This window comes from Saccopteryx bilineata, chromosome 9 (genome assembly GCF_036850765.1).
Source record: "Saccopteryx bilineata isolate mSacBil1 chromosome 9, mSacBil1_pri_phased_curated, whole genome shotgun sequence".
NCBI lineage: Eukaryota > Metazoa > Chordata > Mammalia > Chiroptera > Emballonuridae > Saccopteryx > Saccopteryx bilineata.
The window spans coordinates 17,033,281-17,059,425 of NC_089498.1; the positions used below are offsets into that span (position 1 = coordinate 17,033,281).

Genomic DNA, 26,145 nt, shown 5'->3' on the forward strand with positions numbered 1-26,145 from the left:
AAAGAAAGATGGAAAGCAAAAGATTCTAAAGGCAAAGAAATTGTAGGATCTGTAGTAACAGAAAAGCCAGAAACAGAAAAGATTATACCACTAAAATCTACAAAGAAAAAGGGTCAGGTCAGGGTCTTGGTGTAGAGATTATTCTTTTTTTTTTTTTTTTTAAGTGAGAGGAGAGGAGATAGAGAGACAGACTCTCACATATGCCCTGACTGGGATCAACCCAGCAACTCCCATCTGGGGTCAATGCTTGAATCAACTGAACTATCATAAGCACCTGAGGCCAATGCTCAGACCAACAGAGCTATCCTCAGCATCTGGGGCCGACACTCAAGCCAATCGAGTCACTGGCTGCAAAAGGGGAAGAGGGTGAGAAGGAGCAGAGGGAGGCCAAGAGAAGCAGATGGTTGCTTCTCATGTGTGCCCTGACTGGGAATTGAACCTAGGACATCTGCATACTGAGCCGCTCTATCCACTGAACAAACCGTGAGGTTATCTTTAGTGACTGGGCTATAAATAAACTAGAAATTACGTTAACTGGCTATGCAGTCATACCCCCTGATATCTCAGATGTACCACCATAACATTCCAGCCATTCTCAATAATCTGACTTCTTGCACATGTAAACTCTTCCTAACCAGACTGTGGGGAGCTCTGTACCTGCACTGACCAATACAGTGGCCATGAGCTACATGTAACTATTACAAACTAAAAATGGGACTAGTCCAAACTGAGATACACTGTAAATATAAAATATATTCCAAACTTCAAAGACTTACTATGAAAAACAGAACACAAAATAGCTCACTGAGGATTTTTATATTGATTACCTACCTGTTGACATAATAATATCAGGAATATATTACATTAAATAAAAGGGTTTTTTGGTTTTTTTAGCAAGACTATTGGAAATTTTACAATCTACACATGGCTTGCATTTGGGGGCATGTATTATATTTCTATTTGACAGGGTGGTCCACACCACTATAAATTACTCTGTCAAGCTTTTGCAGGCTCCTTTGAACCCGTGGTAGAGGCCGTACCTCGAGGTCTCCTGTGTTGGAGAAGAACTCCAGACATGTCGTCTTCCCGCTGGCAATATTGCCCTCAACACAGATCTGGCAAAAGACAAATGTGTTTTAGAACCAAAAACCAAGCACCTAGGGGAATAGCAGGGAAGAATTTCTAGAGAGGAGCTCAGGTAAACAGCATAACCGGTTCAGGCCAAAAGTTCAACGTGTACACAAAAAGATTCCTCCACAAGAAACCCGAGTTCCCGCTGTGAGTAAAAAACAAATTAACCCTCCCCTTGGGTGGCAGGCTCCAGGCCCACAGCTAGGGGACGCCGCACCACGGCCCTCCAGGACGGACCTGCCCCTACACCAACCCCTACCATACACAGCTTGCCCTTGGCTGCCCTAGTCTGGCCTTCCCTAGCTCAACCCCTCAGTCCATCAGAATTTAGGCCGAAGTGTTCTGCCTTCTTAACTTCTAATGGTTTTGAGATTAGAAAGCACATATCTGTTACCTAGAACCTAACTCACGACTTTGTGCAGAAAAATGTGCTCAGTCATGGACTGTGAGGTATGAGCACAGGAGAGGACTTGGTTGAAAGACTTGTTGTCAGGCCCTAACATGGGTAACAAACAACCATCAATGCGTTTCACCTCACTAGAACCTGAGAAATCAATCCTAACATGTTCAAAGGGGAGAAAAATGAGACTTGAAGAAGCTAACAAAGCAGAGTGCAGCCTGAACCTACACTCTACTCACACAAACTGCACTCAGGGCGAGATGTCCTGGCACTGCATGGAGAGAAGGGCCACCAAGAGCCATCTGGGACTCCCCTATAAGTACCTCACTGTAGGGAAAGAAAGCATTTGAGGCAATAGTTTTCAGTCTTGAATACATGCTAGAACCTCCTGGGAAATATTAAGATCTATATAAGGACGCCACAACCCAGACCAAGGACAGCACACCTCTCGGGTAGTACTCAGGCTTCGGGACCTTGTAAAGCTCTCCAGCTAATGTCAACGTGCAGAAAGGCTGACCAGCACTGGACCATAGATACCCGGCTTCAGAAGCACCAGACAGGTACCCAGACCCTCTCAATCAGTCTCTGGGTTGGGGCCCTCAAACCTGCTGCCCAAAATTCTGGCAAGGCTCCGCTCAGCCAGGCACCGCTGATGTTGTTGGTTCCAGCAGATTACAAGAGGAAATGGGCGACTCCGCATAAGTAAGCGGACAAACTGGTCCTTAAGAAACACATTAGACATCTTGGGGCACCTACAGTCAGAGAAGGACACATTTTGCTGTACAGTGACCTTTACATTCTGGCTGGAGGTACCCAGAGAAACATGGGCCACTTAGGTGACTTGCCCAAGGCACGAAACCTAGCAGGAGGAAGAGTTGAGAACTCACACCCAGGCCTGGCAGACCCCTCCCATGACCCCGTGGGGCTTCAGTCACACCCTACGTAAAACAGAGTCACAACTTGCCCTACCGTCTCCTATAAACTGTCAGTCAGCTGTGAAAGGTGCCTCCTGCCTTGATCCTAACAGGTATCCAGGAGAGCTGGATAATCACACTTCCAACAGATGCCAGGCCACCGTCCTATCCCAGCTCCCTGCCAGCTCATTCCTTTGCGACTCCAAACTAAACAATAAACCCAAGGGATTGCACAAAATGGAGAATCCATTAGGGCACTACGGATTTCATTCTTCATCGCTCCTCTTTAAAGGAAACAACTTTTCCTCTTCCTATTTAAAAAGAGCTCAAGCAAACATCATTCCGCAGATTTTGTTTCTTTCCTGTTGACTACAAGGAACATGTCATTCAGGTGAGAACATCTTCCAAAAATACTTGTTCCAACTACCACCATGAAATCCTAAAAGCTGGTTGAATCTAAAGCCTGAGATTAATAACTGGTGTTGCCAGTAGAGCAGTCAAAGTATGAAGACTCGCACGAAGTTCCCCCATCGTGGAGGGAAGAAAAACGAGCCAAGCAAATAAATTCTGTAACTTTTCTTAAAAGGAATACCTGCTGACATCAGAACAACGGTGGAATGAGATATCCCCATGATCTCTCCCGCTGAAACTTCAACAATATGAACAGCTACAACTCAGCAAAGGAACCCCAGCAAAAGATCAGCCATTGAATCAACTAAAGGTGCACAGGGTAGTGATGGGGGACAAAAGATAAGGATGCAGATCCGCTGCTGAGCACTCGTGGTGGGGCTCCGGACAGAGAGAAACGCAGGGTGTCTGGGTTCACTTCAGCCAGGAGGAGGAGAGAGATTGGGGGTGCACTCTGAAGAGTGCTAAACCAAAGCAACAGCGGCGTGCGGGGACAGGTCGGAAGAGGAAACTCTGGGAACCTGCCCGTGCTGCTGCAGTCTGCCCTGTCCGATTGGCTGTTATCAACAAGACAGGTAATAACAGGTGTTGCAGTTGCGGAGGAAACGTAATTCTCATTCACTGCTGGTGGGAATGTAAACTGGTATACCCATTATGAAGGTTTCTCAAAAAATTAAGAATAGGTCTACCATATAACCCTGCAATCCCTCCACTGGGTATCTAGCCCCAAAACTCAAAAACATTGGTACACAAAAACACATGCACCCTCACGTTCATCGCAGCGTTATTCACAGTGCCGAGACATGGAAACAACCAAAGTGTGCCTCGATAGAGGACTATTTAAGAAGATGTGGTACATATATTCAATGGAATACTACTCAGCCATAAGAAATGATGACATATTGCCACTTACAACAACATGAATGGACCCTGAGAATATTATGCTAAGTATAATAAATCTATCAGAAAAAGCTAAGAACTATATGATTTCACACTTAGGCTTAGGTGGGATATAAAACTGAGACTCGTGGACATAGACAAAGTGAAGGGGTTACCAGCGGGGGGGCAGTTGGAGGAGAGGGAAATAAAGAGGGACTGATATACAGTGACAAAAAGTGATTTGAATTTGGGTGATGAGCACACAATGCAATGAACAGTTCAAATGCCAAAGAGATGTTTACCTGAAACCTATGTGTTCTTACAGATCACTGACACCCTGTTAAACAGAGTGTGAGGATAAGAGGAAAGTAACAGGAGATTACAAGAAAAGGTGTTCACCATGCTGTAGGAACACACGGCCACATGGCCATCCGGGCCCACCGCTCTGTGATGAGCCAAAGTTCCCTCCATTTTCCTCCTCCATTCAACTTTTGCTATCAACTTCATGTGATCATGATTAACACTGAGATGTACCACCTAGCCTTATTTTAAATGACAATTTTTTTATCTTTCCTGAAAATAGAAGTTTAGCATTCTCACAGTAGGAAATCCTGAGAACTAAAAGAAGAAAATAAAAATCACTCATAATTCCAAAGACAACTGCCATTAATCAGAATCAAGCTTTCCAGGCAAACAGGCTCAAGCTCCAAAGCCCCCACCAGAACCAAAATACAGTGTGTCCGTAAAGTCATGGTGCACTTTTGACCGGTCACAGGAAAGCAACAAAAGACGACAGAAATGTGAAATCTGCACCAAATAAAAGGAAAACCCTCCCAGTTTCTGTAGGATGATGTGGCAGCATGTGCGCATGTGCAGATGATGACGTAATACCGTGTATACAGCAGAGCAGCCCACAGCCATGCCAGTCGAGATGTGGACGGTACAGAGGAAAGTTCAGAGTGTTCTGTGGCTCGCTAAATTCGAATCCGTGACCAAAGTGCAATGTGAATATCGGCGCATTTATAACGAAGTGCCACCGCATAGGAATAACATTACTCGGTGGGATAAGCAGTTGAAGGAAACTGGCAGTTTGGTGGAGAAACCCCGTTCTGGTAGGCCATCAGCCAGTGACGAGTCTGTAGAGGTTATATGGGATAGCTACCTAAGGAACCCTAAAAAATCTGTGCGTGAGCCCACATCGAACTGCACTGAATAGGTATGAAACTGGGAGAGTTTTCCTTTTATTTGGTGAGATTTCACATTCCTATTGTCTTTTACTGCTTTCCTGTGACCAGTCAAATGTGCACCATGACTTTATGGACACACTGTATATATCGTCCTGTTAAAGACCCTGAGAGATATGCAGTAAAAGGAAACTTGCCCAGATGTCCAACAACTGGTAAACAGATAAAATGTAGTACATCCACACAATGGAATACTATTTGGTAATAAAAAGGAATGCAGTACTGATACACACTATAACATGGATGTGCCTCAAAAACATGCTAAGTGAAAGCTATTTTACAGGAAATGTTCAAAAAAGCAAATCCATAAAGAAGAAGTATATTAGTGGTTGCCTGAGGCTGGGGAATGACTGCAAATGGGCATGAGGTTACGTTTTCAAAGGATAGAAATGTTCTAAAATTAAGACTGTGATGAGTTTGGACCCAAGGTCGCTGGCTCGAGCAAGGGGTTACTCGGTCTGCTGAAGGCCCGCGGTCAAGGCACATATGAGAAAGCAATCAATGAACAATTAAAGTGTCGCAATGCGCAACGAAAAACTAATGATTGATGCTTCTCATCTCTCTCCCTTCCTGTCTGTCTGTCCCTATCTATCCCTCTCTCTCTCTGTCTCTGTAAAAAAAAAAAAAAAAAGACTATGCTGGTGTTGCACAACTCTGTATATTTACTAAAATTCACTAAATTGTACACTTCAAATGAACTTGGAGATATGTAAATTAAACTTAATAAGGCTGTTTTTTTAAAAAAGGAACCCTGTGTAATTTTATTTAACATTCAAACAACTAAAGGAAGACACCTTACCTTCCCCAAATTCTCTCTCCCTCTCATTCATACCCACTGTTAACACTCTCCAATTTTCCCTTAACCAGGCAGACAATTTCTGCAATAGTTTGTAGTATTTCTTTCCTGTTTTTTTCCTATAAAAAGTTTACATATTATTTCATTTCAGTCATACTTCATATACTTTTATTACTTTATACTATCTCTTACATAATGAGTACCTTTCCAAGTCATTAAATATTTTTCAAAAACATGATTCTAAATGGGTTCATAATATTATTCCATCACATAAGATAACCCCTGACCTCTGGGGAGGAGTCAGGCTCAGGGATGGAAACAAACTCCCTACCCTATCCCTAGAGATCCTGTGGTACTTGATTGTTTTACTATGTGTATACAGCTAGTGCTCGAATTACGACCACGATTGGTTCCGACAGACCAGTCCTAACACGATTCGGTCATAAGTTGAGTAAGCTATATGTACAGTACTGTGAAATGTATAAATTATAAATTATAAAAATCTTTAAGTCATATTTTATCATAATTTTCTTTCATTATTGTTATATATCATAATTTTCTTTGTTCATTTTATGCCATTTGTATCATCTCTACACCATTTTGTTTCTTATTTTTACATTCGTCAGATTTAAGTAAAACACTGCATTACCAGTACAACTGGTTTAATATTTGCAAAGACAATTTCCTCTTGGTTGACATTTTGGGAGGGGTTTGATGAAAAATATCCAAAACACAAAACATAAATTGCTGTACCGAGTCTGGGATAACAGTTGAAATGGTGTACGTGGAGATGGTAGTGCTGCCGGAAGCTGGTCCGCACTGCTGTAAGGCCCAGCTGGGCAACGCTTGCGCTGCCAGACATGGAGCAGTCGTGGCTAGCGATTGTGGTCGTAAAGTCGAATGGTTGCATAGGTCGTAAGTCGATCAATATTTATATTCCTTCACTCCCTCCTCAAAAAATAAGATTGTTTGTGTGTGTGCGTGTGCGCGGAGAGAGAAAACGTAAAAGAGGGACTTACCACAGACTTTTTCTCATTTTCTTTATCTACAAAAGAAGGAAAATCAATATTTAAAATCACTTTTAAATGATTCACTCTTCTTTGCCCTAACTTGCTAAACTACCACAAAAACAGTAATTTTTATGCTTGCTCCCTGACCTAAAAATGTTTTCCAACCTGGGGCCTTTCATGGGTGAACCGAGGCAGAGCCACTCCGGCTGTGTGCCTGTGTGTGACACTGTACAACTGCTGCCTGGGTGCTGCTGGCACACGTGGGCCCCACCTGTGTTCAGCTTTTTTCACTTAGATTATGTTTTCCCTTTTCCTCACATTTTACATCTATGATCCTCACAAACTGGTGTCCAGCACGTGAAAATGCCGAACAGCCTCCCCTCGCAGCGCACGGCTGAGTCAGCAGTGGTCCTGGGTTTCGGACCAAGGCCCAGGTTTCTCCCCCCGGCCCAGGGCTCACATCACGGCCCACCCCCTCACAGGTGGGTCTCAGGTGCCACCCAACAGCCAGAGGCCAAAAGCCGCCAGAACTTGGCTGTGACAGCGGTTCCGGTTTCTGAAGGGCCGGGTCTCCCCGACCAGCGGGAGAGGTAGGGCACCTGAGCCTAAAGCAGCCGCCATTGGCTCGGGGGCTGCTGATCCGCAGCTCCCAGCCTCGGTCTCCCCGGAGGGACAGAGAATCGGACCAGCAGGGGACGGGGAACTGGGGCAGCCCGCCCACGTGGCGTGGGTTCCCCGCTGCTCTTCAGACCGCTCCCTACTCGGAGCACGAAACCGGCCGACGCGGCAAGGCCCCGCCCCCTCGCCGCGGGCCGCCCCGCCCCTTCTCCCGGCTACTTCGGGTAAACTTCCGCGCCTCGGAGGACGAGCTTGGGGTTCAGGCGGGTCCCGCGAGCCGAGGGCGGGGAGCGGGTGCCGACGCCGGTGGACGCTAAGGCGAGCGCCGCATCCCGCCGCCAGGCAGTACGGAGAGACGCGTTACCCCGAGGCCAGGCCGGGCGCTGCGCCCGCCGCATCCCGGGGCCGCTGGCGGGGCTTCCGGGCCCCTCCCGGCGCAGCGCCCGGGCGGCCCAGCTCCGCAGCGGCCGCAGGAGCATGGTCCAACGGATCCCGCGGGTCCCGGCTTCCTTCTGTGTGAGGGGCTGCCAATCGGCGCGATCGCGGGCCCGCGGCTCGCCAGCTTCTATGCGCCGCCTCTATTCCAACGCCGGCCTCCACGGGCGCCTGCTGGGGCCGGACTCTTAAAGGGACCCCGTCGCATTTCACCCATCTCAGAGAGGGAGGGAAAAGAATTCAAGGTGGAGTTAGCTGTTGCAGCCAGGAAATTCCCCAGATGACTGGACGTTGGCAGAATGAACCCCTGACTTGGCAAGACTGTAGAATGAATGCAGTGGTAGGATTCAGTCGGTTCACACCGGTTCCCATACATAATTTTTTGTTGAGTTCAGCGAACCAGTTGTTAAAATGGCACTTGTAATCAGAGTTCTCTCTAAGGTGGGTGCCCAGGCAGCTGCCCATTGTGGAAATCACAAATTTACATTTCTTACTTTTTTAACGTTCATCTGAGCAACAGCATATTCTAAGTGCCTGTAGTAATGTTCCTTCTGTCCATAGGTGAAAAATAAATTGCAAGTGAGGATGCCAATCAAGGAGCAATATGGAAGTATCTTAAATAACAGTTTTACTGTTTTTGTCAGGTATTATTTAATATTTTTTCATTAATATTTTAAAACTAGTTTTGTGTACCTCTTTTATTGTTCTTATCTAAGTATGAAGTGCATGAAATAAACAATTTAGGTATATCATTTTTTTATACTTAAAATGATCATTAGGGCAGAGAACCGGTTGTTAAATTATTTGAATACAATCACTGGATGAATGGCCAATAATAACACAGACTGATTGGTTAATAATTATTAGAGAGCCCTGGCCAGTTGGCTCAGCGGTAGAGCGTCTGCCTGGCGTGCGGGGGACCCGGGTTTGATTCCCGGCCAGGGCACATAGGAGAAGCGCCCATTTGCTTCTCTACACACCCCCCCTTCCTCTCTGTCTCTCTCTTCCCCTCCCGCAGCCAAGGCTCATTGGAGCGGAGATGGCCCAGGCGCTGGGGATGGCTCCTTGGCCTCTGCCCCAGGCGCTGGAGTGGCTCTGGTAGTGGCAGAGCGACGCCCCGAGGGGCAGAGCATCGCCCCCTGGTGGGCAGAGCATCGCCCCTGGTGGGCGTGCCGGGTGGATCCTGGTCGGGCGCATGCGGGAGTCTGTCTGTCTCTCCCCGTTTCCAGCTTCAGAAAAATACAAAAAATAATAATAATAATAATAATTAGAGATTATTTAATTAAGCACCTGTTATAACTACCCACATGCACACACTCACAAGTGCCTTTCATTCTTTCCAGGAACCCTGCAAGTGGATAGTATCACTCCCACTCTCCGAGCTGAGCTGACCCTCAGAAACTTAGGCCATTTGTTTAAATGATCACAAGCATTCATTATGGAGTGGAGGTGGAATACAAGCCCACCTATCCTGCTTCACAGCCTCACTCTCTCCTCTGAATTTTCACATATCCAGAGTCTGCACTGTAAATGTAGTAAATGCCTCAGGAAGTTGCCGGATAGGAGGGAGGGAGGGAGGGAGGGAGGGAGGAAGGAAGGAAGGAAGATGCAAAGAATCCTAAAATTTCTATGGAACAACAAAAAATGCTGAATAATCAAAGCAAACTTGAGTAAGAACAAAGCTCTCTGAGTTCCAACTATAGTATAAAGCTATAGTAATCAAAACACTATGGTACAGTCATGAAAACAGACACCCAGAACAATAGAATAGAAAAGAGCCTGGTTTGTGGTGGCACAGTGGATAGACTATCGACCTGAAATGCTGAGGTCGCTGGTTCGAGACCCTGGGCTTGCCCAGATCAAGGTACACACAACAAGCATGAACAACTAAAGTGATACTTCTCACTCCCTCTGCCCTCTGTAAAATCAATAAATAAAATATTTAAAAAAAAAAAAAAAAAGGAAGAGAAAAGAGAACCCAGAAATAAACCCATGCATACTTTGCACAGTGCAGGAAACCACCAACAAAACAAAAAAGCAACCTACAGAAAGGGAGAAGATATTTACAAATCACACAATTTTTTGGCTGATAATAAGAGGTTAAGAGCCAAAAACCATAAAGAACTTATACAATTTACCATTTTTAAAAAATAGCCTGATTCAAAAATGGGCAGAGTACTTGAATAGACATTTTTCCAAATGTCTATTTCCAAATGGCCAACGCACATGAATAATGCTCAACATCACTGATAATCAGGGAAATGCAAATCAAAACCTCAATAAGATATCACCTCACACCTGTTAGAATAGCCTATTTACAAAAACATCCCTTTAACATGAAAGACTTCAAGATGGTGGCGCTATGGCTTCACAGGAGCACTGGAAAAACACGAATTGAACTGAGTATCTGAAGGGCCACAGGCTGTTCTATGGGAGACAAGCACCAGTGAGGGGGAGGCCAAAATAAAAGTATGCGGAACAAACAGGCTCACAAACCCAGGCCAGGATCCCCTGAGGGCAGAAACAGGGTTTGAGGCCCAGGCCATCAGTACAGACTACACATGTCCCTGCAGGGACAGAAGCAGACTGGCAGGTCCCTGCTTTAGTGCAGTTTCTATGCTTCAGCTCTGTACAAAGCGGCTAGTGATAAATGCTATGAGGAGAGGGGTGGTGGCTAGTTCAGAGGGAGTGACTAGAGAAATAGCATTTGAGTTGTCCAGAGCCTGGGGGGTGGCAGGACAGCCACCACTCCTGGGCCCCTGCCTTACCTCCCCACCGCTCCCTAAAGGAGTGCTTTCTGACGCGAAAGTTACTGGGAAGAAATGGACAGCAGCTCTTCGGTGCCTGGCATGGTGGGGCGGGGCGGGGCTCACATAAAAGTGGCACTGGAAAACAGCTGCAGCCCGCTCAGCTGGACCAGCCTGGTACGCATGCGTACTGGAGCGGGCAGAGGTGGAGCATGCGCGCCTGAGGGCGGGAAGGGGAAGCCGAGGCGGGAGTTGCTGTGGGGTGCGAGGCAGTTGCTGCGGTTGCAGCCTCCGCGGGAGGACAGGTGGAGCAGCGTGCTGAGGGGCGGGGCTGAGGACAAGTGCTGCTGCTGGGTTTGAGGCGCGATGCCGGCCCTGCAGCAAGAGCATCACCCTTTCTGCTGTAGCGTGAAAGGCTGTGTGAAGATGCTGCGGCTGGTGAGGGCCGCGGCGCGGTGGGGCGGTGCAGGCGTGCTCACGGGCTTTCAAGTAGGACCCAGAACATCCTGGCTTCTCTCCCCACCTGGTTTTTATCAGGCTGCCCTACAGGCAACACATATCACAGTGAACCCAGGGGGAGGGACAGAAGTAAGGCACCATGCTCCCCTTCAGGGCCCTTACACCATCATAAAGCAAAATCAGCATAATGACCTGAACAGCCCACACTTGGACCCAAAACCAGGCACCCGGCTTCCCAGGTGAGGCAGTTGCAGTAGCGCTGCTCAGAAGCCAAGAGATGAGAAGAGCGGGTTTCGGTGGGTGCTGTGCTCACTCACTGGAAGTCAGAGGTTTGATGTGACCTGTGACCGAGCTCAGGGTGGACACAGCCCAGAGCCAGGACGACGGAACCGCCCATTTCTGGAGCGTGGGACCCACGGGGAGCATTGCAGTCAGTTCTCAACGGACACTTGGAGATAATGACTCGTCATGAGGAGGAAGGTGACCTGGCTAGTTAGAGAAGTGGAAACAACAAGATAATATGTTGAAGGAATTCAAGAAAGAGGGAAGGAACAAAACAAATGTTTAAATTTTAAGGAAGTGACAAATAGACGAGGGGGATGGAAATAGCTAAAAGTTACAGGGAAACACTTCCGCTTAATATGAGGAAGAATTTTATATTGGGAAATTCCCAAAAGTAAATGGCCACTTGGGAAGGTAGTACATTCCCAGAAAGCAAAGGTAACAGGCATAGATGTGCACTGTTGTAATGTAGTGAAGCTGCTGTAAATAACTACTTTCCACCTTATACACACATGTCCATACATTTTAGTCATGCCTCTTAAGTATTTACCTGGCAGAAACTGGTTTATTTAGCTATTTTTTAAATGATCGTTTTTACAGCTTAAACTTGTACTCAATAATCATTGGTCAATCTGGTTTTTTCCTTTATAGGCACTAACAATGACGTCTATGACCTTTTTTATCATCTCACAAGCCCCTGAACCATACATTGTTATCACTGGATTTGAAGCCACCATTACTTTGTTTTTCATAATTTTATACATGCTCAGAATTGATCGATTAAGTCGTTGTATATTTTGGCCTTTGCTTGTAAGTGTTCAGTTTCATCATTAAAATTAACTACTTTTATCTGCCATAGTGAGACATTTTAATAAACTCTATTCTTTAGTTTTTTTAAGCCTGTAAAGAATCACTGTTAGGCTTAGCTAATATGCTAATGTGTTCTGTATTGTCCCTGGGGGGGAATTCTCAGGAAACCAGGGCCATCACAGAACATAAATTCTCTTTTGAGCTCCATCTAAAAGTATATGTGGCTGACCCTTCTCTTAGGAGAATTCAACTAAGTGTAAATCTTCCAAAGAAATTTAAATTTAAGATCATGATTAATTATAGAAAATTCTGAATCTTTTCCTCCTTTTAAAATGCATATTGATTGGGTCTCAAAATTGGGAGGTAGGGATGGAGACAGATACACAGTATCTGTATCTTGTACAATGCTGTCCACTAAATGAAAAATCAAAATAATTTCGGAGGCTCAATAAAGTACAAAACTATCTTACTTAAAAATGTCTGCAATCACTAATGCTGAATAATTTTTAATTTATCTTAGTAGCATATCGATTTCATCTGTCATGTTCATTGCATTGGGAATACCTGCTTAGTGGGATGCCCAAATTCTGTAAACTGTCAAAATAGGCAAGTTAAAGATATTAGTTAAGATCTATATACCCTTCAGCCTGGACTATAAGCTGGTTCTAGGAGAAACTGAAATACTTCAACTCTCTCTTCTTTCAGTCTTATCCCCAGAATCCTATATCGATAGATCTCCCTCCTCAGACTCTCTGCTGTACCTGTCTCATTCTCTTAATGTGCTCATATCTAAGCTGATAATCCCTATTAAAGAAGGAGGACTTTAGACCTACTCTCAAACCATAAGCATGACTTTAAAGGTCTACCTTCTGGAACCACCTTCATTGGCCTCTGATGAGCATTTCAGGCTAATCACAAGCTGAGAAATCCTAAAAAGGTAATGCAAGGAATTAGACAGGATCTTCAGAGCACCTCTCCAAAATCCTACTTGATCTACACGTTAGTGCTGGACCTGACTAGAGGGAGTCTAGAAGAGATTACAAAGCCTTCGTCAGTTGGCCCTCAGACTACATAACATCATTTAGTGGCAGAAAGGCCTAAGCTAAATAATTCCAAGATTTATTCAAGGAGATGATGAATATGGTCCACAATGTACTCAAAAAAGTACATTGTTGCTCTCATACTCTGCTTTCTCTTGGTTTACAAAACAACACATTTTAGCATTTATTTTTCTCAGAACTAATAATTCTCTGGAGCTTCTTATATGTAATAAACCTGGATCCCTAAGTTTAACAGAAGACACAGAGGGAGAGTGGACTATTTGTAGCACACTGAAAGTAGCCTCTAATCCTCTGAGGATCAAACTTTGCGGATATTGTAACCTTTTAGAAATGGTGCTATTTGGTCAACTAAGTTATTACTCTTATTAATTAATAGAAATGGTGCTATTTGGTCAACTAAGTTATTACTCTGTTATGAATCCCATCTTCCACTCTGCTCTTGATCTAACAAAATCATTTATTCAACAAATGTTAAGTATATGCTAATCCCAGGTTCTGTAATAAGTTCTTTAATGAGACAAAACACAAATCTTGTACTTGAGAAACTTTCAGTATAGCCAGCAAGAAAGAGAAATGAGTAACTCAGTGTAATAGGTGATGTGACAGAGGACACCCAGGGTGGTGTAGAGGCACCGAGCCAGGGAAAGGGATCCAATCATAACAGGCTTTCCTGAAGAAAACCATGCCTGAGCTGAGGACTGGCGGATGAAAAGGAGTTAGCAGACCAGGAGGGGGATGAAAGGGTTTCAGGGTAGAGGGAGCCATGTATGTGAGAGGACGGGGGCGCGGGGAGCATGACCCTCCTAGACCTGCACATGGTTGTGAATGGCAGGAATGTGGAGTTGTGAAGAAGAGAGGGGGCAAGAGTGGAGGCTTGAGAGGCAGAAGCAGGTCAGAGCCCTGAAGGTGTTTTATGCCCTGGGTTTAACCCAAAGGCCAGTGGAAGTTTTTGGAAGATTACGTAGGAGAGTGACATAATCAGCTTACACTTTAAGAGATGGCACTGCTGGCAGGGTCAATAATGGCTTGAAGTGGAACAAAACCAGAGGTAGATCTGAGAGATCACTTAAAAGTCTGTCACCATAATCCAGGCATGAAACAGATAAAGGTCTGAACTAAGGTTATAACAATAGCTGGAGAAAAAGTTCATGAGGTAGAAAGGATAGGACTGAGTAATCAAAGAGATTCAAGGATACCTGCCATTTAAATAACTACCTAGAGAGAAAAATAGGATAGCAAGTATAGTAAGAAGAATAGGTTTAAGGAAGGCCCAGGGAGAGTGGTACATAATGAATTCAGTTTGAGAAATTCTAGGTGTCAGTTGCACGTGGGCTATTCAGATGGAAAGGTTCAGAACAGACCTGAAACTTAGGAGAGAGGAGAGAGAGTTGCAGCTTTGGGAGTCATCACATCACTCTCTGATGGAAATAAGCTCTGGGACTGGCCTAAATGTCTCAGGGAGAGTGTGGAGCAAGCTGAAGGCACAACTGGAAAATACCAACATATGGGGTGAAAGGAGAGAGACCAGAAAAGGGCAGGACAGGAACCTAGGGGAGACCCAAGTTCTGGAGCAGGTGTATCCTTTTTCCTGTGGTTCTCCACACAATCAAGAACAGCGCTTTTCCCCAAGCCATTCGTATGCACATATGCAAGTGACTCTCAGGGGGCAGGGGTGCCTGTCTGAAGTAGAGGTGTGGTCTATTGCCTTGAACAGAGCAAAATATCCAGCATTGAGGGTCATTAGCCTTAGCACATCCTGCAAATGAGAGGTTTTTTCCTTCCTAACTGTATCTAATCTTGACCTGTCTTCATTGAACCTCTTTCCTATTTTCTTTTTAATGACTACATTTTTAAGGTACCAGGGTTTTGAAGTTTGTTATTTCTGTGTTGACAGTTCCTTCCCACCTACAGTTATCTGCAAGCATACATAAACCATTCCAGAACAAAGATGATCTACCTTTCCCACACTAGACATCCATTCAGATGTAAGCTGTACCTCTTAAAGCCACCATTCAGAATGAAAATTCTTCATTTCAAGAAATCATTAAATGAATGGGCTACATCATCAGAAATCTAACCATAATTGGCCAACTATTGTATATAAATATATGGGAGTTTATTCCTAAAAATTACCACTTTCTCCTAAGTATGCGCTGCTTCTAGTTTTGGGGGTTTTTAATAAATTTTTATTAATTTTAATGGGGTGGCATCAATATCAGGGTACATATGTTCAAACAAAACATCTCCAGGTTATCTTGTCATTCAATTATGTTGCATACCCATCACCCAAAGTCAGATTGCCTCTGTCATCTTCTATCTGGTTTTCTTTGTGTCCCTCCCTCTCCCTCTTCCCCTCTCCCTCCCTTCCCCCCTCCCTGGTAACCACCACACTCTTGTCCATGTCTCTTAGTCTCGCTTTTATGTCCCACCTATGTATGGAATCATGCAGTTCTTAGTTTTTTCTGATTTACTTATTTCACTCCGTATAATGTTATCAAGATCCATCCATTTTGTTGGAAATGATCCGATGTCATCATTTCTTATGGCTGAGTAGTATTCTATAGTGTATATGTGCCACATCTTATTTATCCAGTCATCTATTGAAGGGCTTTTTGGTTGTTTCCATGTCTTGGCCACTGTGAACAATGCTGCAATGAACATGGGGCTACATGTATCTTTACGTATCAATGTCTCTGAGTTTTGGGGGTATATACCCAGTAGAGGGATTGCTGGGTCATATGGTAGTTCCATTTTCAGTCTTAAATTTTATTGAAAAGTGGAATGAAAATATATGAAAAACAAAGGAAAATTTAGTTTGGTCTTAACAAACTTGGAATTGTAGTACTTCGATATAGAGAGCTCTTTCAGTACTGCTAGCAATAAAGCCTATATAATATATATATACCCATGTAATCATCGAGTAGCAATGGATTTCACACGAGCACACACAATTAAGTAAAAATAACTGAATCGGTTGAATTGTTTGGAATTAATAGTTCGGACATGAACTTTAGAGGTAAAAGGTAAAGGAGATGTTATAACATCATGTTTCTGAAGATATTTTCTTCAGCTAATATTTCGGGGATACAAGAGGAAACTTCCTTTTGGTGTTCTCACCACTTGAGTATATTCTCTGTCAGTTCTTCTGTCTCTGTCACCAAAATATCCATCTTGGCTAAAGCCTTGCTCATTTTCTTTAGATTTGCATCTAAATGAGGAATATTTCCAATTGTTTCAAGATGGTTTTCTAATCTCTCAATGAAAGTCATTGCTAACTCCAGCAAATGTACCAGGTATCTGTGATAATCAGCTTCAACAGGCAGGTTTTTCTGGCACAGAGGTTTCAACAATCTTTGCCTAAGGGACCTCTTCTCTTTTAGCACTGCTTCCAAATGATTATTCATGCTTTGCAGAGTATCACACTTTTGAGTCAAAAAAGGATGAACAACATATGTTGTATCTTTTTCTAGTGTTAGAAGTTCAATTTCCAGGTTGTTCTGATTAATTTCAGCTTGAATATTTGTGATCTGCTGTAGCCTGGAGAAGTTCACAAAGCAAGGAGCTGATTTCTTAGATATACTATTTAACATCTTCTGAGTGACTATCCCCAAAGTTACAAAATGGCCCCGCAGTAGCCCGGCAGCCTTTGGTGCAGACGCCTGGTCCCAAGGGTTGGCCGCAGCCATGGCAAACATCCACCTTCGCTTCTAGTTTTATTAATTGCGTTTTAGCAACATAATAAAGTTGTTTGATTTACAGTGTGGATTCCTTATAGTTTTTGTTCTATTATTACAAGGGAGCATCCTGACTTCCCAGTGTACTATTCTATCTTATACTTTCCACATATTATATCATCCACTCCTAACCAGATGAGTTCCCCCTCCAACTACACTTAAATAAAAAAGAAATAAGCCTGTTAAGTAGTTAAATGACTGGTGTATTATAGGTTAAGAGGACTACTAGGCACTCTTGTAGGCCACACATAATATATGTCTCATTTTACTGTGGCAGTTTTATTTCCTAACAGATTAACGCTAAATAAATTTGTTTCATAAGATGGAAGTTTGAAAATCTTTAAGGAGCTCATTCTTTTTGTTGTTGTTTTTGTTATCTTCAGATCTTCATGTGAAACTGACCTTTCTGTTGTGTGTTAACAGGATATTATCAACTCAATGGTAACAACAGTTTTCATGATTATTGTGTCTGTGTTGGCACTGCTACCAGAAACAACCACAGATATAGTCCTCGGAGGGGTAAGTGGAGGTGTTTTTGGTTTCTTCCTTTAGGTTTGATCAAATTCAAATTTGTTTGAAAAATAGATACAATAACAGAAACGTATACTGTACTCATCCTTGAGTTTCATAGGCCAGAATACCATAACTAGGGGCTTAATATTTTTTGTATGAATAATTGCCGTGATTAATGTGCAAAAATATATGGTTTCAGACTGACCTATGGTGTTGCAGTAGATAAAGTGTTGACCTGAAACGCTGAGGTTGCCAGTTCAAAACCCTGGGCTTGCCTGGTCAAGGCACATACAAGAAACAACTATTATGAGTTGATGCTTCCCTCTCCTCTCTCTTTCTCTCCCTCTCTTTCTCTCCCTCTCTCTCGAAAATCAATAAATAAAATCTAAAAAAAAAACAACTATGATTTAAAACTAAAGTTAAACAAATAAAGAGGATCATACCTGCTTGTCACAGGTATGCAGGGCTAGACTAGACTGAGAAAAGCTACTGGAATCAGATACAACAAACACTTAGCTCCTAGAGACTTGATGTCAAGCAAAAATGCCATGAGGGAGTTTTGCAAACTCTCCCTTTGAAAAAAAAAAATAACACTTGTTAAGGTGAGACAGACTATTCTGAGCTGTTGTTTCTTGTCCAGATCCTTCTTCAGAGGGAATACGACAGACATCACATGAGATGGAAATGGTGGTAGGAAGCTCTGTAACTAAAGGATTAAACACTGCTTGATGAGACCCAAATCAGATCAGTTTAATCAGACTTTATCCTAGAAGTCAAGTGTGTAATTGAAATAGACCCATCAGATAGTCTTCTGAGATTTCTTATAGAAGGTTCAAACTCATTTGAATTTTCTAGGTTCTGATCTAGAGAAGCGAATTAGCAAGTTCTTAAGTAAACTCCTTCCTACTTCTTGCCTTTTTATAATATAGGCGACATAGGAGAATTGACTGCAGTAAGATAGTCATGTATTTCAGAATCCATGGATTTTCATCTCCCTAATTAGGTCCTAAGCAACTTAATGAAGAATGGGAATTATTTTAGAAATAAGAAAGTGAGTGCTATAACAGCAATTTCCCCTCGTTATCTACCCCCATCCCTTGTTGTCTTCAAAAATAACCTTATCCACCTGACCAGGTGGTGGCACAGTGGGTAGAGCGTCAGACTGGGATGCCAAGGACCCAGGTTCAAGACCCCAAGGTCGCCAGTTTGAGCGCGGGCTCATCTGGTTTGAGCAAAAGTGAGCTTGGACCCAACGTCGCTGGCTCAAGCAAGGGGTTACTTGGTCTGCTAAAGGCCCATGGTCATGGCACATATGAGAAAGCAATCAATGAACAACTAAGGTGTCACAACGAAAAACTGATGACTGATGCTTCTCATCTCTCTCCGTTCCTGTCTGTCTGTCCCTATCTGTACCTCTCTCTGTCTCTGTAAAAAACGAAACAAAAAAAATAAATAAATAACCTTATCCTATGCCTGACCAGGCGGTGGTGCAGTGGATAGAGCGTCGGACTGGGATGCCGAGGACCCAGGTTCGATACCCCGAGGTCACCAGCTTGAGTGAGGGCTCATCTAGTTTGAACAAAAGCTCACCAGCTTGGACCCAAGGTCGCTGGCTCGAGCAAGGGATTACTCGGTCTGCTGAAGGCCTGCGGTCAAGGCACATATGAGAAAGCAATCAGTGAACAACTAAGGTGTTGCAATGTGCAATAAAAAACTAATGATTAATGCTTCTCATCTCTCCATTTCTGTCTGTCCCTGTCTATCCCTCTTTCTGTCTCTGAAAAAAAAAAACTTATCCTCTAAATGGAGAGAGAGGGACTAGGCCTAGGATTTACTTTTATTCACTTATTTACTCATTCATTCATTTGCTTCTTAAGTGCCCGTTAGTAGGTGCTGACAAAGTATAGAGCTGTGCTGCCCAGCATGGTAGCCACTGGTCACATGTGGCTACTGAGTACTGGAAATATATGTGATTGGTCTCTATTGGGAAGAGCCTTACATGTAAGATACACACTGGGTTTCAAGACTTACTACCCCAGAAATAGAATGTTTAATATTTCATTAATAACTTCTTTATATTAATGATATATTAAAATGATATTTTGTATCTATCGGGCTAAATAAAATATATTATTAAACTCAATTTCACTTGTTTTTCTTCACTTTTTAATGTGCTTTTAGGGACCTCTAATTATGTGACTTACTTTCATTGGTGATTAACATTATATTTCTTTTGGATGGCACTGGACTAGAACGAGAGCCCTTTACTCAAGCTACTCAGAGTCTAATGCAAGACAGAAGTGCAAACACCTCTCTGTAAACTGTTGACAGGGCACAGGGAAGAGGAGCAGCTACATTTTGTCAGTAGAATCAGAGTTGGCCAGGAGTAGAGGAGGAAAGGGGAGGGGTTTCCAGGTGGGAGAACCAGCAACATGCACGGTACCAGTCATGAAAGGATAGGTAGGAGGAATGTAGTGTGGTCAGGACCCAGGAAGCTGAGCTTGAGATTGAGAGTGGAAAGACACGGTGTCTGGAGCCAGAAAGACAGACCATCAGGCCTTTAGATGGAGCTGAGCAGATGGCATGCAGGGAATGACATCCCCCTCTCCAGCCCAGGCACCAGCTCTCAGAGAGCAACCAGGCTACCTAGAGACCACGTTCCAGTTGATTCCTTTCACCTCAATTTTATGTTCCTAAGGTGTACGAATATGCAGTGAAGTCTTGCAGAGTTAGGGTAAACAATAAGAGGCAGAGAAGCACCTTAGGGCAAAGGCCCTGAGCAGACGAGAGTCCAGGGGCCTCTCTGACCCATACTAGAAACAGTGTGTGCTGGATACAGCAAAACAGCGGGATAAAATTCAGCAACAAGAAATGTTTAGGCTCTCAGAACAGAGATTAGGAGTCAACATATACCTTGTCCTTTACTTCACCCCATGAAAACTTTTTTTGTCTGCTTCCTTTGAGCTATTTGTACTTGCTAATAAATATCTGAGTAAGGCTGGGGATGGGGCTTCAGTCCTTTGGTCTGCTGATGAGGCTGTTGTCTCCCCTCAGCCCCTCAGAGCATGTCATCTGAGCTCCAAGTAGTTCACTGTCACTGCGACAAGTGGTGCCCCATTTGAGGAATGGGGACCAAACATAAGGTTTACTACTCCCAGTGGTTCATTGTTGCTTCGACAAGTGGTGCCCGTGTGAGGAACGGGGACCAAACATAAGGTTTACTACTCCCAGTAGTTCATTGTCGCTGCGACAAGTGGTGCCCCATTTGAGGAACGAGGACCAAACGTAAGGTTTACTACTCCCAGTAGATCATTGTCGCTGCGACAAGTGGTGCCCCATTTGAGGAATGGGGACCAAACGTAAGGTTTACTACTCCCAGTAGTTCATTGTTGCTGCGACAAGTGGTGCCCCGTGTGAGGAACGGGGACCAAACATAAGGTTTACTACTCCCAGTAGTTCATTGTCGCTGCGACAAGTGGTGCCCCATGTGAGGAACGGGGACCAAACATAAGGTTTACTACTCCCAGTAGTTCATTGTCGCTGAGACAAGTGGTGCCCATTTGAGGAACAGGGACCAAACGTAAGGTTTACTACTCCCAGTAGTTCATTGTTGCTGCGACAAGTGGTGCCCCGTGTGAGGAACGGGGACCAAACATAAGGTTTACTACTCCCAGTAGTTCATTGTCGCTGAGACAAGTGGTGCCCATTTGAGGAACAGGGACCAAACGTAAGGTTTACTACTCCCAGTAGTTCATTGTTGCTGCGACAAGTGGTGCCCCATGTGAGGAACGGGGACCAAACATAAGGTTTACTACTCCCAGTAGTTCATTGTCGCTGAGACAAGTGGTGCCCATTTGAGGAACAGGGACCAAACGTAAGGTTTACTACTCCCAGTAGTTCATTGTTGCTGCGACAAGTGGTGCCCCGTGTGAGGAACGGGGACCAAACATAAGGTTTACTACTCCCAGTAGTTCATTGTCGCTGAGACAAGTGGTGCTCCACACAAGGTACCAGAAAAAATGACCACCCGAAGCCTGGCAAAGGAAAAGGACGTTTGCCCATCCCATGTGGTAAGGGACACAAGCAACAGAGAAATAGCCCTTGAATGCTTGCAGTGAGGTCACTTTTGGGGATCAGGCCAGGGGATTTCCCTTTCCCTTCCTCTCTCCTTCATCATGGGGAATTCCCTTTCCCCTGAGCAGTGGAGTAACAAATTACAGTTACAGAGACTCCTCTGAGCCGCAGGGTGTCAGGTAAGGAATAGAAATTTAACTGTTCCCTTGCTCAATGTTTGACAAATATGCCCTTGGTATCTGAAGGAGGGAAGTTTAGACTTAGAAGATTGGGAAAAAGTTGGACGGTGGCTCCATAGTCCCATCGGCCCCATCACAGTTCAACATCTCACGGACTGGAGTTTCTGTTGCCTACTCAGGCACAGGAAAAGAATACCCTCAATCCTGAGGAGCAGGCTTCTGCTACACCCTATAAGACCCCCCTCTCCAGTGAGCCACTCCCAGCTCCTTCTCCATATGAAGATAAGATTGAGAGATGTCTCCAGGAAGGATTAGAGAAAGATGGGAAATTTGTACAAGCTTATCCAGCGATCAGGACCCCTGGTCAGCCTGTGCGGTATAAGCCCTTGCCATTTCAGGTTTTTAAGGAATTTAGAAAAAGTATCAAGAAAAATGGGTTACAGAGCACTTTTACCAAGGGGATGGTTGAAGCATTTGGAACGGGATATAAAATGACTCCTTGGGATTAGAAAGGGCTAGTAAAAACTGTTCTTAGGCCCTGGCCGGTTGGCTCAGCGGTGGAGCGTCGGCCTGGTGTGCGGGGTACTGGGTTCAATTCCCGGCCAGGGCACACAGGAGAGGCGCCCATCTGCTTCTCCACTCCTCCTCCTCTCCTTCCTCTCTGTCTCTCTCTTCCCCTCCCGCAGCCGAGGCTCCATTGGAGCGGGGAAGGCCGGGGCGCTGGGGATGGCTCTGTGGCCTCTGCCTCAGGCGCTGGAGTGGGCAGAGCGATGCCCCGGGGTGGGACGTCGCCCCCTAGTGGGCGTGCCGGGTGGGTCCCGGTGGGGCGCATGCGGGAATCTGTCTGACTGCCTCCCTGTTTCCAACTTCGGAAAAATGAAAAAAAGAAACTGTTCTCACCACCTAGCCCAAAGCTCAGACCAGTTCCTCCCCCTAGATATTGCACTGACGCTAGCCAGAGGGAAGTAGCTACAGAAGAGGATACCTTTGCCCCTTTTCCTTGAAAAACAAAGGGCTGGAATGTTAGGTTTGGATCCAGGGCACCTTTAAACTCAAGGCAGGCTATAAAAATGGGAGGGATCATGCCAGGACCTTGATGAAAAAGAGAAAAAAAAGGGGAGACACTTTTAAAATCCAAGCGGCTCAGTAGCCCATGACCTCCCTTCTTTTCAGTCATCCTGGAAGCCTGCCAAGGATAAATAGTCTTGCATTCTCTACAATTATTAGTATACTGTAAAAATAAAGTTATATCAATTTTTTTAACCAGGTGGTCTAGAAAAGCATTTGATATTACTAGTTTAAATTTAATTAATGTTTTTTAAAGTTCTTAACAAAAACATATGTTTGTTTTACCTAGGTTTACAAAAGGTTTCTGTTATCTCTGTTGTCTTCTAAAATATGTTTGCCAATAAAAGAACCTGTTTCTAAAGGTCATAAAATATGTTCATAAAAGTATCAATCTAAAATTACTAATTACTAACTTAGTCCTTACATGGGGCACCACTTGTTACGGTGCCAATGAACTACTCAGAGACCAGATGACATGCTCCGAGGGGCCAGTGAGAGACAACAGCCTTGGTCAGCAGACCGAAGGACTGAAGCCCTGTCCATAGACTTACTCAGGTATTAGCAAGTAAAATAACTCAAGAAAACAAAAAGTTTTTAGGGGTAAAGGACAAGGAACATGCTGACTCCTAATCTCTGTTCTGAGAGCCTATAAACATTTCTTTTTGCTGAATCTTATCCTGCTGTTTTGCTGTTTCCAGCATGCACTGTTTCCAGTATGGGTCAGAGAAGCCCCTGGACTCGCATCTGCTCAGGGCCTTCTCCTGCCTCTAATTAATTACGCTAACTCCATAGGTTTCATAGCATATTCCTACACTAAATCCTATTTAGAGTCCCATCCCTAACAGGGATGTAGCCCAGCCTCTGAAAGATCACTCTAGATCCGTGATGGCAAACCTTTTTATAAAAAAAGCCCGCTTTTGCAGTGCTGGTCAACCTGGTCCCTCCCGCCCACTATAGGGCGGACCAGCTTTTCATGGTGAGCCAATCACAGCGCCGGTTGGTTGCTCCACTACCGCCCACCATGAAACATGGAACGCCCACTAGTGGGTGGGAGGGACCAGGTTGACCAGCACTGAAAAAGTGGGCGGTTTTTATAAACGGTTCAACATCACGGCTCTAAATTATTTTGTCACTCCAGTTCTCCAAAGCTTTCATCACAGCTACTATTGCCACAGCTAAATCTTGAGCTGGTGTTAACTTTGACCCTTCCTCCAGTAGAGTCTTCAACAGGAAAGTCAAACTTTTCAACAGTGGAGATATAAATGCTGACTGATCACTAACTACCATCAGCTGGCCTTTAAACAAGACACCCCAGGAGCAAGTCAAGCGATGCACACAAGTATTTATTTCAGAGCCCACACCACTTCAAGATTATTTCTGCTCACTTAAATCACCCTTTCCCTTTCTTGAGGCAGGTATTGGGAAAACTTGGGAGTGAGGATGAAATGAGGTCTCTTCCCATTTTCTCATGAGGGGGCACAGTAGGCAGCAGTCCCAGTACCCTCTCAGGAGAGGAAGCCAGTGGAAAGACCACTTAAAACACCTGTGTGGAAGGACGGAAGTCCAGATCACAGCCACAGCAGTGACACGGTTTCTTTGTTTCCAGGTCTTTGGGCTGCTGCTAGTGGCGTGCTCCATTGCGGACGGGGCTCTTATCTACCGGAAACTTCTACTTAATCCAAGTGGTCCTTATCAGAAAAAAACTGTTCATGACAAAATATAAGTTGTATAATTTTATATTCCTTCATAGTATATATTAAACATATCCCTTTATTCTCCCACATGATTTGTCCAGTTGTTCTCATTTGAATCTCCATACGGAACTGGGGGAAGAGATTTAGGAACTCAGCGCCCCACGTTCACCAGTACTGTAACTTCTGAAAGCCTGGATGGGGTCAATCGGGTCTTCCGTGTCTGTGTGGGGGTGGCAGAGAAGAAGGCGCTGGGGCCACCCCAAATGGTCTCCCCAGCCCTTCTCCCGGCTGCTTGGCAGCACTGGACTTCTGGGGCTGCAACACTGAGTTCCCAGGCTATGTAAGAACACTTCCCCGGGTGGCAAAAGGATGGCTGGAGGGTTGTCCTCAGGCAGGGAGAGCTGGTGCTTGCACAGCATGGGCAGCCAGCAGCTGTTGGGGTGGGAGACTGGTGCTCAGCAGAGAGCCAATCACCGCCGCAGTGCGGGGTCAGAGCCGCAGGGCCAGCCTGACATAGCCAGGCCCGGGGCTCACCATGAACTTTGAAAACACCAAGGAATCTGCAGGGGGCTTGAAATCCCGGAAACAATCCAAGAAGCGTCCCGTACCCTCAGGGAAGAAATCCAGACCCTCAGTGAAGCCCACACACCGGCCTCCTCCAGAACCCTCAAAGGGGCCCACAGAGCCCCAACCCCAGAAGCCAGCTGGACAACACGTGTCCCCGACTGCACCGGAGAAGGCCGCCATCAGCGAATCCGAGAAGCCGGCTATCCAGAAGCCTGCGGAGGACCGGACCAGAGTCCCGCCCAAACTCAGGGACAGCATCAAGACTTTTTTTTTCTCGCCCACGGGTGCACTGAAGGTCGTGAGGCTGGTGAGCAGAGAGAGCTGGTGACTTGGCTGGGCAGATGTTGGGCGCAGGCGGGCGCTTGCCAGCCTCCGCCTCGGGGAAGCTTGCCTGGTCCTCTTCGCCATCACCCAGCTGTGCCTCACCACTCCCTCACCTCTCCCCTGTCCTCCCCACACTCGAACCTTACACTAAATTTGGTTTCTTGTTTCCTGTCTAACTTTTATATTTCTCAGGTTTCCCCTCACAAAGAGAATTAGGGAAAACATGGAAATACTGAAAGTGTGTAAATTAGAAAACACAGATAATAGAATGACCAATAACATCGATACACCTCTGGCCAATATAACAGATAAAAGGGGGAGGGCATTACATATATTCAAAGTTAGAAACCATAAGAAATGATGATATATTGCCATTTACAACAACATGGATGGACCTTGAGAATATTATGCTAAGCGAAAAAAGTAAATCAGAAAAACCTAACAGCTGTATAATTTCACATACATGTTGGATATAAACCCGAGACTCATAAACATAGACAAAAGCAAAGTGGTTACCAAGGGTGAGGAAGGAAAGTAAAGAAGGCCAAATATACAATGACGAAAAATTTTACTTCGAGTGATGGGTACATAAGGCAATGAATAGTTCAAATACTATAGAGATGTTTACCTGCAACCTATGTGTTCTTATGAACCAATGTCACCCCACTATATTTAATTTCTAAACAAAATATAATAATAATAATAATAATAGCCTGGCCTGTGGTGGCACAGTGGATACAGTGTCGACCTGGAATACTGAGGTCGCTGGTTTGAAACCCCTGGCTTGCCCCACGAAGG

At 44.7% G+C, this 26,145-nt stretch overlaps 2 protein-coding genes and 1 pseudogene across 7 annotated transcripts in view; 1 reads left to right on the forward strand and 2 right to left on the reverse strand.

Moving 5' to 3' along the window:
* Positions 1-8,027, reverse strand: part of TK2 (thymidine kinase 2) — a 30,354-nt gene extending 22,327 nt beyond the window's left edge. Inside the window, exons 1-3 of one of the 6 annotated variants that reach the window (XM_066243470.1) lie at positions 7,765-8,024; positions 6,792-6,817; positions 1,041-1,115 (exon numbers count right to left, since the gene is read on the reverse strand). In XM_066243470.1, coding sequence (XP_066099567.1) covers positions 1,041-1,115; positions 6,792-6,817; positions 7,765-7,879 — 216 coding nt within the window. In that variant the 5' untranslated portion in view covers positions 7,880-8,024. Of the gene's footprint in view, positions 1-1,040; positions 1,116-6,791; positions 6,818-7,100; positions 7,356-7,381 lie in introns of those variants that run through there. The other 5 variants (XM_066243471.1, XM_066243474.1, XM_066243476.1 and 2 more) reach the window with 5 other exon arrangements.
* A 2,921-nt stretch (positions 8,028-10,948) lies between these two features.
* LOC136312939 (chemokine-like factor) lies at positions 10,949-24,485 on the forward strand. Its single transcript, XM_066242942.1, has 4 exons — positions 10,949-11,020; positions 11,975-12,133; positions 17,352-17,447; positions 24,369-24,485. The coding sequence occupies exons 1-4, from the start codon at positions 10,949-10,951 to the stop codon at positions 24,483-24,485; spliced, it is 444 nt and encodes a 147-aa protein (XP_066099039.1).
* On the reverse strand, positions 16,308-16,880 carry LOC136313299 (HAUS augmin-like complex subunit 2 pseudogene; annotated as a pseudogene).
* Positions 24,486-26,145: the final 1,660 nt, after the last annotated feature.